We start from the raw sequence: 12419 nt of genomic DNA on the forward strand, positions 1-12419 counted from the left end.
GATTTCGGCGATCCTATGCATCGGACCCGAATGTTTCGGCGACGTTGGATGCCGAATCGCCTGTAAGACTACGATCGAACAGTAAGCACAAGTAAAAACCAACACAAGCTCAACTTAGTCAACTCCGCTGGATGTCGATATGTAATGCACCACGCCACCCCTACAGATTCCCAGTCTCAAGCGTGGGCTCATTTCGAAAATGTACCAGTTCTTCAAAGACGGCTTCTTCAACTTCGAACTCGTCCGACTACTTGGATCTGCAACCTTTGGCGGATGCGAGATCGGCGAGGCCCTCGATGTCCTCCCTCTCATCAAAGAGCAAGACCCGAACAGTTGGTACAATGCATGGACAAAAGCCGGATCCCGAGCAGAAACCCTAGCCAAAGAGGCTGAGCTACAAGGAAATCAAGTAGCCCGCCGCAATGCGCTGCTCCGATCTGCGAACTATTTTCGCGCCGCTCAATTCATGCTCAACACGCGACCAGATGACCGCATTCTCGAAACAGCGGAGCATTCGATCCAGAACTTCAAAAAAGCCACTCATCTCCTGGACGGACCTGTCTACGAAGTGGACATCCCATACGAGGGCATTCATCTGCCCGGCTACCTCTACTTGCCCCCAACCTCTAAGCGCTTACGAGATGCCAAGACTCCTGTCTTGATCAGTACTGGAGGTCTGGACTCGACCGTTGAGGAGCTGTATTTTATTGGCGGGGCCTCAGGACCCGAGTTGGGATATGCCGTGCTGACATTCGAAGGCCCCGGTCAGGGCATTGTATTGCGCCGCGAGGCCCACTCATACATGCGACCTGATTGGGAGGTTGTCACCGGGGCCGTGGTGGACTTTCTCTACGGATTCGCGACGCAGCATCCCGATCTGGAGCTCGATCTGACTCGCATTGCGCTCCATGGCGCCACGTTGGGAGGGTATTACGCACTGAGAGGTGCAGCCGATCCCCGCATCTCCGCCTGTATCGCGGTCGACCCGTTCTATTCCATGTGGGAAGTTGCCATCACTCGCATGCCGGCTCCTTTTATCAAGGCCTGGACGTCGGGTTGGCTGGGCGATGGCATCTTTAACGGCACAATGAATATCCTGTCCCGGCTCAACTTCCAGATCAAATGGGAGATGAACCAGGTAAAGTGGGCCATGGGTATGAAGACCCCTGCGGATGCCATGCGACGTATGCAGGACTTCACTCTCCGGACTGCAGATGGTGGGGAGTACCTTGATCGGGTCAAGTGCCCTGTCATGGTCACGGGTGCTGCGGCGTCCATCTACGCCACCGAGGACCCCAGCGCGAACAAGGTGTTTGCCCGGTTGGCGCATCTTCCCGACGAGCGTAAGCGTCTGTGGGTTGGCAAGGAAGTGTCTGACGGCGGGCTGCAGGCCAAGGTTGGCATTTTTGGCTTAGCGCAGCATCGTGTGTTCGCTTTCCTGGATGAGCAGTTTGGGATCCATCGAAGTGTATAACCGTCTGGGTATGTCGGAGGTACAAAGCAACCTGGGAAATTTGCAACGTATTAAATTAGTATTATCGGAATAACGTAGTCGACTATGAAGACAATCCATGCAATCCAAGCAATTCACAAGCGCACCACACAAACACCGAATCATTCTTCTCCAATTCTCCTTCCCTTAGTCAATTTTTTTTAACTATCTATTGGTACCTCCGACGCAAATTGTCCCCACCCCACTGTCTACGCTGCAACACCCCCTTCACTATCTTTCTCCTTCTTCGGATCCACGATCCCATACTCCGTCTCCAACTCCGTACGCAACTTGAGCTGCTTCTCAAACCAGACGATAATAAATCCCAGGGCCGCAAAAGCGAGCGAAACCTGCCAAACCAGCTTAAGCGTATCCGAGTACACGCTGATGACTTCATCCCGAACCTGAGGCTCAAGAGACTTGATGAAAGTCGCCGAGACATGAGAGTAAGCCTCGCCGCCGGCCAGCTGCGCCGCAACAGCAGGGTCCGAGATGCGACTGGACAAGCGCCCAAATTGCGTGTTGAAAATCGCAGCCGGGATGGAAATGCCCCAGATAGCGCCGTAGCTGCGAATAAACGCCCAGGTGGCGGTGGCCAGGCCCACGTCCTTCTCTTCCAAGGGAACCTGCACCGCGGCCAGGGTCGTCGTGAGCAGGAGGCCGAGCCCGATGGCGGTGATGATCTGGTAGATGATCCATTCGGCATCACTTGAATCGGCATCGAGGCGGGTAAAGAGGCCCAGCCCTAACAGGGCCAGACCCATGCCCACGGCGTGCATGGGCTGGTAGCGGCCCCATTTGGTGAGGATGATACCTGCGGCCATAGCGGTGGGTACTGCAAGGATTACACTGGGCAAGAACTGCACACCGGCGCGAGTCGAGCTCGACAGCTTGACCGACTGGAAGTACACGGGGATGAAGTAGACCACCCAGAAGGTGAGCATGTTGTGGATGAAGGATAGTATCAGTGCGGAGAAGGAGGTCCGGTTGCCGAAGATGTGTGGTGGCATCATGGGCTCTACGCACCACGGGCTGGCCTCGTATAGATGGAAGGCTATCATGCCGACGAATCCGAGCACCAGGCAAATGATGATGCGCCAGTTGGACCAGGGGTAGGCGGTACCGCCCCAGGTGAGAGCGAGCAGGATGGAAACGATGGAGGTCATGAGTAGCGCATTGCCGATATAATCAATTCGCTTGAGCTTTTTCTGCCAGGGCTCTTTCTGGTAGTTGACATGGAGGAAGAAGAACAAACAGACGAGTGCGGTTCCGCCAATCGGGAGGTTCAGATAGAACTGTGAGTTTTGTGAGCCAAACACGTCCCATCAGGTATCAGTATCAAGCAAGCACTTACCACCCATCGCCAGGAGCTATGTTGTACCAGAGCACCTCCGATAAACGGACCGAGGGAGGTGCCAATGGAGAACACGGCGAAGATCATCCCCATAAAGTTTCCTCTTTCACGCAATGGGAGGAGGTCGCTGACAATCATATCGATCATCACGTTGATACCACCTCCACCAATTCCTTGGATTGTCCGCCCGGCAATCATCATGGCAGAGTTGATGGCACCGCCGCTGATACCACTGCCGAGGACGAAGAAGGCCACAGCGCCGATCATCAGCCATCGTCGTCCGAAGAGGTCCGCAGTCTGTCCAAAGAGGGGTTGGAAGCAAGCACTTGGAAAAGGTTAGTCTCATCCACCGCAGGGCCTCTGCAGGAGAACGGGCTTACCTCGTGAGGAAGAATGAGTTGACAAACCAAACATAGTCCTCGCCCGCACGCAATTCATCCGAGATGAACGGCAATGCGGTTGACGTGACCGTCGACTCCACGGCAGCTAGCAGGATTGACACGCAAAGTGAGATATAGATCGCCCAGAAGCGCCATCCCTTCCCCTGCTTCTTTTCGACGGGCTGTATGGCAGTGTCCGAGGTGTCCGACATTGTACCGGTTCGTGTATAGTACAGAATCGAGAATCGAGCAAGCCGAAGCGGCTGTCTCGCGCGCAGAAAAAGGACATGATCGAAAAGAGATTTCTAAGAATTGGGTGGTGCATTTGTCAACATGGCCGACGCCGAATTGAAGTTCGGTGATGTTTCTTTCAGATCACATATACGAACATTTCGGGCCTCTGATTGGTCCAAGGTCACCGAATTCATCCATGCTATGGACACGGCAGTTGTCGCTATATACACGCACTTCCTTGAGATCTTCCGTACTTTTTCGCTGGATTAGCAAGCACCGGTTCCTGCGAGCGCTTTTAACGCCACCAGGATGGCTACCCATGGCGGGCCGTAAGCACTATCGTAGCCGAGCCAGAGGTGTAGACCACCTGTGCATGACCATTGATAGAAAATGGCGCCTGTCATAATGCGAATTTCTCAGCCACAAGTCACGCCATATCCCATATAGATAGACTGCATAAATATAGTACATCCTTTTGAAGAGTTTTTGAGTTTCGTCAGTTGCAGACTTTCCTATATAAATTACGAAAAGTACTATATTAGAATTCCAGGATATGATCATTTTCCTGATAGGGGATAGTATCTTCTTCATGAATCTCTAGATCCATGTCTGTATACGAATATAAATACGAGATTCTAGATAGCTCGTACCTGCCGTTGAGGAGGTGACGAAGATCACCCAAAGCCACTAGGATATTCTGCCGGAGATACAAGCCGCAACCGCTTACCTGAGCTTTGCTAGTTCTTATGTACAATAAGCACCAAAGCCGCCCAGCTCCGCGTCATTCGTGGAAAGGTCAGCCCGGAGATCGCCAACCAGTCCAATCTGCGGGCCCAACCCAATCTCATGGCGAGGCCCCCAGTATGATTGAACACGAGTGACGCAAAAGAACAAGCAGCAAATAAATGGCACTTGTTCGATCGCAACTAAACCTGGACATACAAATATAACAGGGACCAGGTCAGAAATGCAAGTTCCATGTGTCACTGGGTAGCAGGGTTTCCCAAGGCAAACAACCGTTCTTTGTAAGAGCCGCATCATCTCTTAGGCTCTTTCTTTCCCCGCCTCTCCCAACATCTCCCCCCCCACACGTGCCCGAAGAATCTCGACGTCGGGCCCCGGAGAATGTATGAACCACCGTCACGGCAAGCCTGCGATCGCTGCCACGATCTCAAATTGCGATGTCACCGGAACGATGCAGGGAAATGTAGCCGTTGTCAGAGAGCTGGCGCCAGCTGTGTGTTCAGTCCCTCCAATCGCGGTCGCCGACCGAACCATCAACTTCGCCGATCCGACTCCCAAACATCCAAATGGATGAGCGACGGACAGTCGAATGTAAAATTAGCACCTCAAATAGCACAGCGCCTGAGACCACATTTGGCCAACTTGGACGCACAGAACCAGTTGAGTACTCCGGATCCCTCTGGGATATGTGGGCTGGAGAGCGCCAACCACTCGTACCGGGGTCGCCAATACCCGGAAGATGACTGCCAGGAGCAGCCTCACACTATAAATGCCGAGAATACACCACTTACCACTGCCGGGCCGTCGCTACCGGACCTATGTATCGGCGTAGATCCCAGCGTCACAATACCGGAAGGCTTTCCACGGTCGCTGAGTCTTTCGGACGCACCCATGGATTCTGATGTCTTTGCTCGCTTCACTCGTCCAAGCGAGGCAACCCTCACTCCGATCACTGATACCCACCTCTCTTTCCTTGAGCCCTTCTCGGGACTGGGTGTGCCGGAGACTGTTCCCCCAGAAAATGGTGCTGGCCCAACCCGGCATTTGGACCTGTCACAAGCAGCTGATGGCGGTCGCAAGGTCGGTCCACAGACGCGTTTTCTACAGCAGTTTATGGAAGACCTCTTGGAGCTCGATATAGACTTGATCCGGCACACCTTAGAGGATCCTGTTGTATTCGATTCCACTTCAATGAACACAAACCCGGGCGGAAATGGTAGCACTACTCCCACCTCTGACTGCGCGATTGACACGACTTTCGTTCTCACCCAACGTTTCATTAACCTTCTGCGTCGCGGGGGCAACTGGACTGCCCAGACCAATACTGCACCGAACTCGCAATGGAAATCGCCGCTGGTTGGATCATCCTCATTTTCCTCACGGTTCCAGCAGATGATCATCAAAGCCACCCCCCAGAGCACCCCCGGCTTTTCAGAGATCGACTCTCAGCAGCCGGAGACGGCCCTCGACCAAGCATCACTACTACACGCTCTATCTACTTACCTGCGGCTCATCGAAACGTACCACATCACGTTCTCGCAAACCGCCGACAAATTTGGCACTGCCCTGGCTGAGGGCTCAGCTATTCCACTCCCCTCGTTGCAGATCGGTGCCTTCGCCATGGACGATCCCGCAGGGCACATCGTATTGGTGATTCAATCGGCGTTACAATTGCTCGATCGCCTGGGAGACCTGGTGAACAAGCTCACGGCCCCTTTCTTGGCCGAGGAGATGGGGGATATCGACGTCAGTCGGCCCCCAAGTCCTCCCAACGGCCACAACGCCGTCAAGATGATCATGGTGGCGGTTCGCGAACGCGAAAGCCAATTCATGCAGGTAGCAGCACGGCTGCAGAGCTGCTGTCGCGAGGTCCAGCGGTTGCGCGGCTAACGCTCGCAATGACGAATATTAAACGATGTAACCCAAGAAAGCTAGAACCGGTGCAGCCATCATGACTTCTCGTGTTTCAGCTACTAGAGCAAACGCGGTGTATGGGTGGAGCCCATTATGTCTATACGAAGATGATAAGATGAAAATAGCAGTAGATTATAAACGTTCGTATTCTGCCGGCGCTGCGTCCAACTTTTAATCGGCCATGGGGTCACCGAATCGGCGAACTTCACATCGGACCGTAGCGATCAGCCAAGACTCGGCGTCCGTGCAAGATGCAGGGAATCATAAATAGGACAACCCATGCAGCAGACTCTGTATGAGCCCAAGACCCTGTCATTTCTCCTCCTCCTCCACCCCGCAATTTCAACCATCATGGCCCCGCAACGTCTGCTCAAGTTAACACTTGCCCACTACCGCAACCCAGACTCTTCTGAAGAAGAATGCCACCGCTTCCTGACCGAGGAGTATATCCCCAAAGTCATCGAGATCCTTCAACGGCATAAGCTGGAGACATATAGCTATGTGAGGCTCCCTCCCGCAAGCACTCTCACCCCTGCTCTTTTCAGCACCCCCAAGCAAAACCACAAGAGAAAGCTCACAGAACTAGCACTTCACCCCCAGCCCGGTACAGAACGTGCTGCGCGCCGCAAGCGAGCGTCTCCAGAATGGCTGGACCGTCGACGACCACGACCTCACGGTGGAGTTCTACTTCCGCGAGATCGCAGGCCTGGTGACGGTGTCGACGGACCCAGACTTCATTGCTCTGAAGTCCATTGAAGGGCCATTTATTAGTCAGAAGGGGGTTGTGGCCCGGTTGGGATGGGTGGAGACCTATGTTGCCGATGAGCAGGCGGTTAATTTGATAGACGGGAAGTCGCAGTATGAGAGCTTTGAGCAGGCGTCTGCTATTCAGCTCGCGCTTTGAGTCTATTGCTTTGCATAGAAGATATAGCAGGCCTACTTGATTACTACTAGCATTGTTTTACTCTCTGTTCATACACACTTTTAGTCCGTAGATGGTGTCCGCCAAGGAATCTTGGGTTTTCACGTCAGCCTGGACAAGCTTCTAAACCAAGAGTTTGTTGTCTGGCTAGTTAGCTTAGCTAGTTTAGAGTTAGGGTTTCTGGTATCCGAACATCTGGTTTGAATCTAAATGGCGGACGGCAAGAAGATCGCTGGCGCCACATCGGGATCTCCGTTAACTAAGTGATCCTTCACATCAAGGCGCCAAGGCATAGACAAATACGTCCGTTATACAGAAGATCTACGACCTATAGCCACTTCAGTCCCTATAACAACTACCTACGTAGTCGATATCGTTACCAAGTATAGCTATCTTACCGCGCCCGCGAGTTTCCATCTTCGGCATCCCGAAAAGGTCATAACCAAAGCATGTTTCCCCATCCAAAGGAGTTGTCTAACGACAGGACTCCATGATGCTGTGTGAGATATCGCGTCCGGACATGACCCCAGATCAAGTGATGAGTCAAGGTTTGAGGATGAACAGAAAGCCATTCTGGCCCAGTTTGGTGCATCAGTGTCCTACGCCTTTGCGTCTGGCTCTGGCGTATACGCGCAAGGCCCCAGGCGGTCATCTTCAGGTTTTATAATCCATGCTGATCCTCCCAGAGCAATCACGAGAATGAAAGACGGCCATCAGAATGGTAGATCTCTAGAGATAGAAATCTGTCTCAAGGAGCAGTCTCCAATTCAAGAGACAATCCTGGCCATCTCACTGTGGCTATTACCCGGGTAAGTTCCCACCTGTGTCATCTGTTCGCGGGATGTTCTTTATTGTCGCCGTCCTTTCTGTGGGCTCGTTGAGTAGACCTTACTAATCAATCAGCAATGTCATGGTTCTATCCCCTATAGGAACGCAGACTACGGCACAAAGCAAATTTCATAACTGAAGACTGTCTATATCTGAAGATGCCAGTAGATAGAGGGTTTTATAGAAAAGCCTTTGCATTCACATAACAGTCAAGGGAAACCTAACTAAATAGGGAAAACCTTGCCCAAGGCAAATGTAATACATTCTCGAAGCCGAAGACCGAATTCTTTCGCGATTCCGTGGGTCGCGATATATTCGCCACAAATAGGCTTGGATAATTCGGCCATGCTAGACAAATGTGTCAGTGGATGATAACTATAATGTGATTTTCAGGCTTCAGTTCTTACAGCGACGAGGCTTTGCCAGTACTGCAGTACTATGCAGGTCGCACACGAGGTGTTTACTAGATTGGTGATTAGTAGATCTCTCATGCGGGAGGGGAGTAAGCACATACACGCTGTCCTATTTGTCAGTCGGGATATCCTAAAGTCATCTGGCTCATCTCTTGAGTAGAAGAGTTAAGCACTCACACACTATTCATATCCCATCTCTGTTAGTCTAGACATCTTCATGTTATCTCTTCAACGGGAAGGGATGAACCACATACTTCCTATCCATATCGCAACTCTGTCAGCCTGTATATCCTCCAGTCATCTTGTAAGTATAAAAAGCTTCAGCACTCACAGCCTATCCATATCCCATCCGTCAGCCTAGATATCCTCAAGTCATGTCTTAAGCAGGAAGGGTTAAGTACTTACATTGCACTATCCACATTCCACATGTCAGCTGGATATTCTCAAGTCATCTGACTCATCTCTTGAGTATAGAGGGACTAGGCACATACTTCCTATTCATATCCCATTTTTGTTAGCCTAGATGTCCTCATTTCCAGTCACCTCTCAAACAAAGGGGGTTAAACACATACGACCTATCCATATTCCATCTTTGTCAGCCTGGACAGACTCAAGCCATCTACTCATCTCTTGGGACTAAGCACTCACACACTATTCATATCTCGTCTGTCAGCCTGGCTCTAGATATCCGCAAGTTATCTTTTGAGTGGAAAGGGGTTAAACACATACAGCCTATACATATCCCATCAGGCCATCGGTCAGTCTATAAATCCTCAAGTTATCTCTAAAGCAGGAGGACATACTTCCTATCCGTATCCCATCTCTGTTAGCCTAGGCCCTATTATCTCACGTTATGTGGTCACACAGCAAGGGGTTCAACACATACTTCCTATTCATATCCCATCTCTGTTAGTCTATATATCCTCATGTTATCTCTCAAGCAGGACGAGATAGAGTACATACAATCTATCCATATCGCATCTCTGTCAGTCTAGATATTCTTATGTTATCTCTCAAAGAGGAAGGGATGGAGAACATACAAGTTGCTAATATTCCATTTCTGTCAGTCTATATATCCTCAAATCATCTCTCAAGTAGAAAGGGATTGAGCACATACATCCTGTGCATGTCCCATGGCTGTCAGTCTACATATCTTCACATCAACTGTCCAGTTAAACGGGATTGAGCACACATACATCCTATCTCTGTCAGTCTAGCTCTAGATATCCTCACATGGTCTTTAAGCAGGGAGGGGTGGAGAACATACACACTACCCATATTCCATCTGTGTCAGCCTCGGCCCTGGGCATCCTCATGTTATCTCTCAAGCCAGGACAGGCAGGGTACGTACAGCCTATCCAAATTCCATTTGTATTAGTCTAGATCTTCTTGTATTATCCTTCAAGAAAGAGGATAAACACGTACATTCTATTTGTATTCTATCAGTTCATATATTCTCACTTCATCTCAGAACGTAGCAAAAAGGATTTAGTACTCACACACTAATTCATATTCCATCTGTATCAGCCTAGATATCCTTCTATTATCTCTGTTGTAAGAAAGGAGTAATGACATACAACCTATCCAATCCCATTTTCAGTTAGCCTTGATGTGCTCACTCCAAGTCATCTTTCAAACAGGAAGGGGAGGGTTAAACACATACGTCCTATCCACATTCCATCTATATCAGTCTGGGACATCCTCATATTATCTCTCTCACAAGCCGGAGGGGTTTAAGTATGCACATACATACTATCCCCATGCCATCTGTCAGCCTCTGTATATCATCATTAAGTAGAAGGAGGATCAAATACTCACACACTATCCATATCCCATCTTTGTCAGCCTAGATCCCCTCACGTTATCTCTCAGGGGACGAAGGAATTGAGCACATACATCCGGGTTTGCTGCCACAGCAAAAGCAGCCAGCATAAGGGTAGATAGGATAGCGATGAACTTCATTTTGCCGAAGGATTTTCGAGAGGTAGGACTCAAGAGATAAGTTTAGAAGAAATGGTTCGAAAGAGAGAAAATGTCGACGACTGAGATTTGGCTTGTAAAATTATGGTATCTAACAGCAGAGGAACAGACTGCTATATATACCAAGGATATCACTCAGATCAACATCAACACAACTCCGGAGTATAGCTGAGCAAGGCAAGGGACAGAATACAAGATATGATATATCCAGTCTCCGTCTCGCGTAAACTTAGTATCCACATAGTTATTTATCCGACAGTGCAGCTACGCCACAACCACATAAAATCGGTAAGGTCTAAGCATTCTCCACTGCAACTCAATCGGAAACTTTTTTTTTCTCCTATTGCGAATGCATCCGTGGAGAAAAAAGGAGAGCCGTCAGATTGTTGTTGCGGATAGGGATCTGTTCGGCCGAAGCGCTAAACCTTGGTGTGGAGATCAGCGGATCTACACAGTATGAGCCCCAGGATCGGTCCCTTGATGGCAACTCTTCATGATTCCTGCCCCCGCGATTCAGCTTCGACCATCGCCGCCTCTCTGGAAGTCACATCACGTTCACCAGAAATGGCTAGAAGTCGTGTACGGCGGTCGTCACACCGCTAGTATTTCAATTCTCGACACTCAGCGCTTGTGGTAGCGATCGCATAGTGTCCGACACTATCGAATGGAAAACTTTGTCTGATTTAGCCATCCGATAGAAATTAGCTGTCTAAGATACGGGTCGCCTCTGACACTCATACTATGACCTGCATACCAGAGCAAAGGAATGGACAGAAAGAAAGCATACCTATACTTTGGTAACACTGTACTAGGGCTGCTAGCTCAAGTGACTAACCTGTCATACTGGGTGCCTCAGGCACTACATATCCGCCACTTGAGTCTTCAGTCTTGACCAGACGCAAGCCCTGAAAAGCAGTTGAAACAATTCAAGCCGTTCAAGTAATCAACCATCTAAGTAATTACGCAGTTCAGCAGCTTCCTCATAGTACCTAGTTAGTAGGTAACTTAACTACCTAGTTATTGTATGGTGACATAATAGTGTTGAAGAACCAATCAGAACGCAGACAGTTTCATATAGCCCTGTGCTCCTTACTACTACAATGTAGTAGTACTCCTAGCATATTGTTTTAATACTTTGCTTTGCTTTGCTTTGCCCTCACGGTGTAATAAAATTACCAAGAACGAAGAACAAAGAGTGGCCCATGCTGCTTTATCTGCCTACTGTGACCACAGTGCACGTGCCCACCGTGTGTGGTAAATCCAGCTCTTCTATCTGCATATATATATATATAGCTTGAGTACTATGTACTAGTAGCTCTAACAGCCTCTGCGCTGAACTAGCACTCTAACATACACACCTTACAATCCCAAACTTAGTGTCTTATAACACAGAATATCGCCCTATACAACTATATTAACTATCCCACCACTAATCCAATCCAAACCCTCTCCAAAGAAAGCTGAAGAACGCCGACTCGGGGACCCATACCACACCAACCCCACCAAAATAAACGGCGATCAAAATCGCACATCCCCAAAAGGATGACTAAGGCGGCAATCTTCCGACTCTTTAAATACCCCGGAGTCTTCAACCAGAGCTACTACAACAAACCTACTACATTAGTACTCTATATAATTCCCGTTCTACATTCCCTGCAGAACATCTACATATCTGAAAACAACCAAATACCCAACTTCAAAGATGTGCATGAAAGCGACTTGTTCTACCTGCCGTATGTCTCACTTCTATTTTTTTCTTTCGTTCTTTCTTTTATGTTTGACGGGGTTGATTGGGGTTGAATGATTGCATGGTTTTCTAACTGATATAGATAAAACTTCCTGGTGGGGTTGCGGGGCGCATATTCCCTCCGTCTTGGATGCGGTGCCCGAGAGTGAGCGCTGCACGTGTACGCCCAAGGTCGAGCGCGATGGCAAGGAGTATCCGCCTAAGGCCGAGAAGGCCTGACTAGCCGGTTGTATCATTTCTTGAGAGGGTGTTCGGGGGGAGTCAGTTGTGTTTTATGAGGGGATGGTGGGGGATTACTGGAGTCGGTGTGGGGTTCTTTGTACTTGTTTATACTTCATGGTTGAGAAAGAATATATTCTTTTTTATTTTTTAACTATTCTTTTAACTGAGTTAGGTGGACGGTGGTTACTA

The 12419-nt window shown here is 49.6% G+C and overlaps 4 protein-coding genes across 4 annotated transcripts; 3 read left to right on the forward strand and 1 right to left on the reverse strand.

The window, feature by feature from the left end:
• Window positions 1–1599, forward strand: psoB (hydrolase psoB). Its single transcript, XM_032091218.1, has one exon. The coding sequence runs from the start codon at window positions 200–202 to the stop codon at window positions 1472–1474; it is 1275 nt and encodes a 424-aa protein (XP_031946848.1). The 5' UTR covers window positions 1–199; the 3' UTR covers window positions 1475–1599.
• On the reverse strand, window positions 1588–3519 carry BDV37DRAFT_78762 (MFS general substrate transporter). The gene is made up of 3 exons (XM_032091217.1): window positions 3227–3519; window positions 2847–3171; window positions 1588–2787 (listed from the first exon to the last, which is right to left on the reverse strand). Exons 1-3 carry the CDS (start codon window positions 3436–3438, stop codon window positions 1702–1704), a joined length of 1623 nt encoding a protein of 540 aa, XP_031946849.1. The 5' UTR covers window positions 3439–3519; the 3' UTR covers window positions 1588–1701.
• Window positions 3520–4585: 1066 nt separating this feature from the next.
• BDV37DRAFT_277874 (Zn(II)2Cys6 transcription factor domain-containing protein) lies at window positions 4586–6094 on the forward strand (the record flags this gene model as incomplete). The annotated part of the gene is made up of 1 exon (XM_032085885.1): window positions 4586–6094. The coding sequence occupies one exon, from the start codon at window positions 4586–4588 to the stop codon at window positions 6092–6094; it is 1509 nt and encodes a 502-aa protein (XP_031946850.1).
• A 375-nt stretch (window positions 6095–6469) lies between these two features.
• Window positions 6470–7022, forward strand: BDV37DRAFT_277875 (EthD domain-containing protein; the record flags this gene model as incomplete). The annotated part of the gene is made up of 2 exons (XM_032085886.1): window positions 6470–6619; window positions 6705–7022. The coding sequence occupies 2 exons, from the start codon at window positions 6470–6472 to the stop codon at window positions 7020–7022; spliced, it is 468 nt and encodes a 155-aa protein (XP_031946851.1).
• Between the last annotated feature and the right edge of the window lie 5397 nt (window positions 7023–12419).

This window comes from Aspergillus pseudonomiae (assembly GCF_009193645.1).
Source record: "Aspergillus pseudonomiae strain CBS 119388 unplaced genomic scaffold BDV37scaffold_2, whole genome shotgun sequence".
Taxonomy (NCBI): domain Eukaryota; kingdom Fungi; phylum Ascomycota; class Eurotiomycetes; order Eurotiales; family Aspergillaceae; genus Aspergillus; species Aspergillus pseudonomiae.

Excerpts from the sequence above, each read along its gene's own strand:
- psoB (XM_032091218.1), top strand. The coding sequence starts at position 200 with ATGTACCAGTTCTTCAAAGACGGCTTCTTCAACTTCGAACTCGTCCGA.
- BDV37DRAFT_78762 (XM_032091217.1), bottom strand. The coding sequence starts at position 3,438 with ATGTCGGACACCTCGGACACTGCCATACAGCCCGTCGAAAAGAAGCAG. Across the intron at positions 3,172-3,226 it reads AACTCATTCTTCCTCACGAG|TGCTTGCTTCCAACCCCTCT; the intron begins GTAAGCCCGTTC and ends ACCTTTTCCAAG. Across the intron at positions 2,788-2,846 it reads ATAGCTCCTGGCGATGGGTG|TTCTATCTGAACCTCCCGAT; the intron begins GTAAGTGCTTGC and ends CAAAACTCACAG.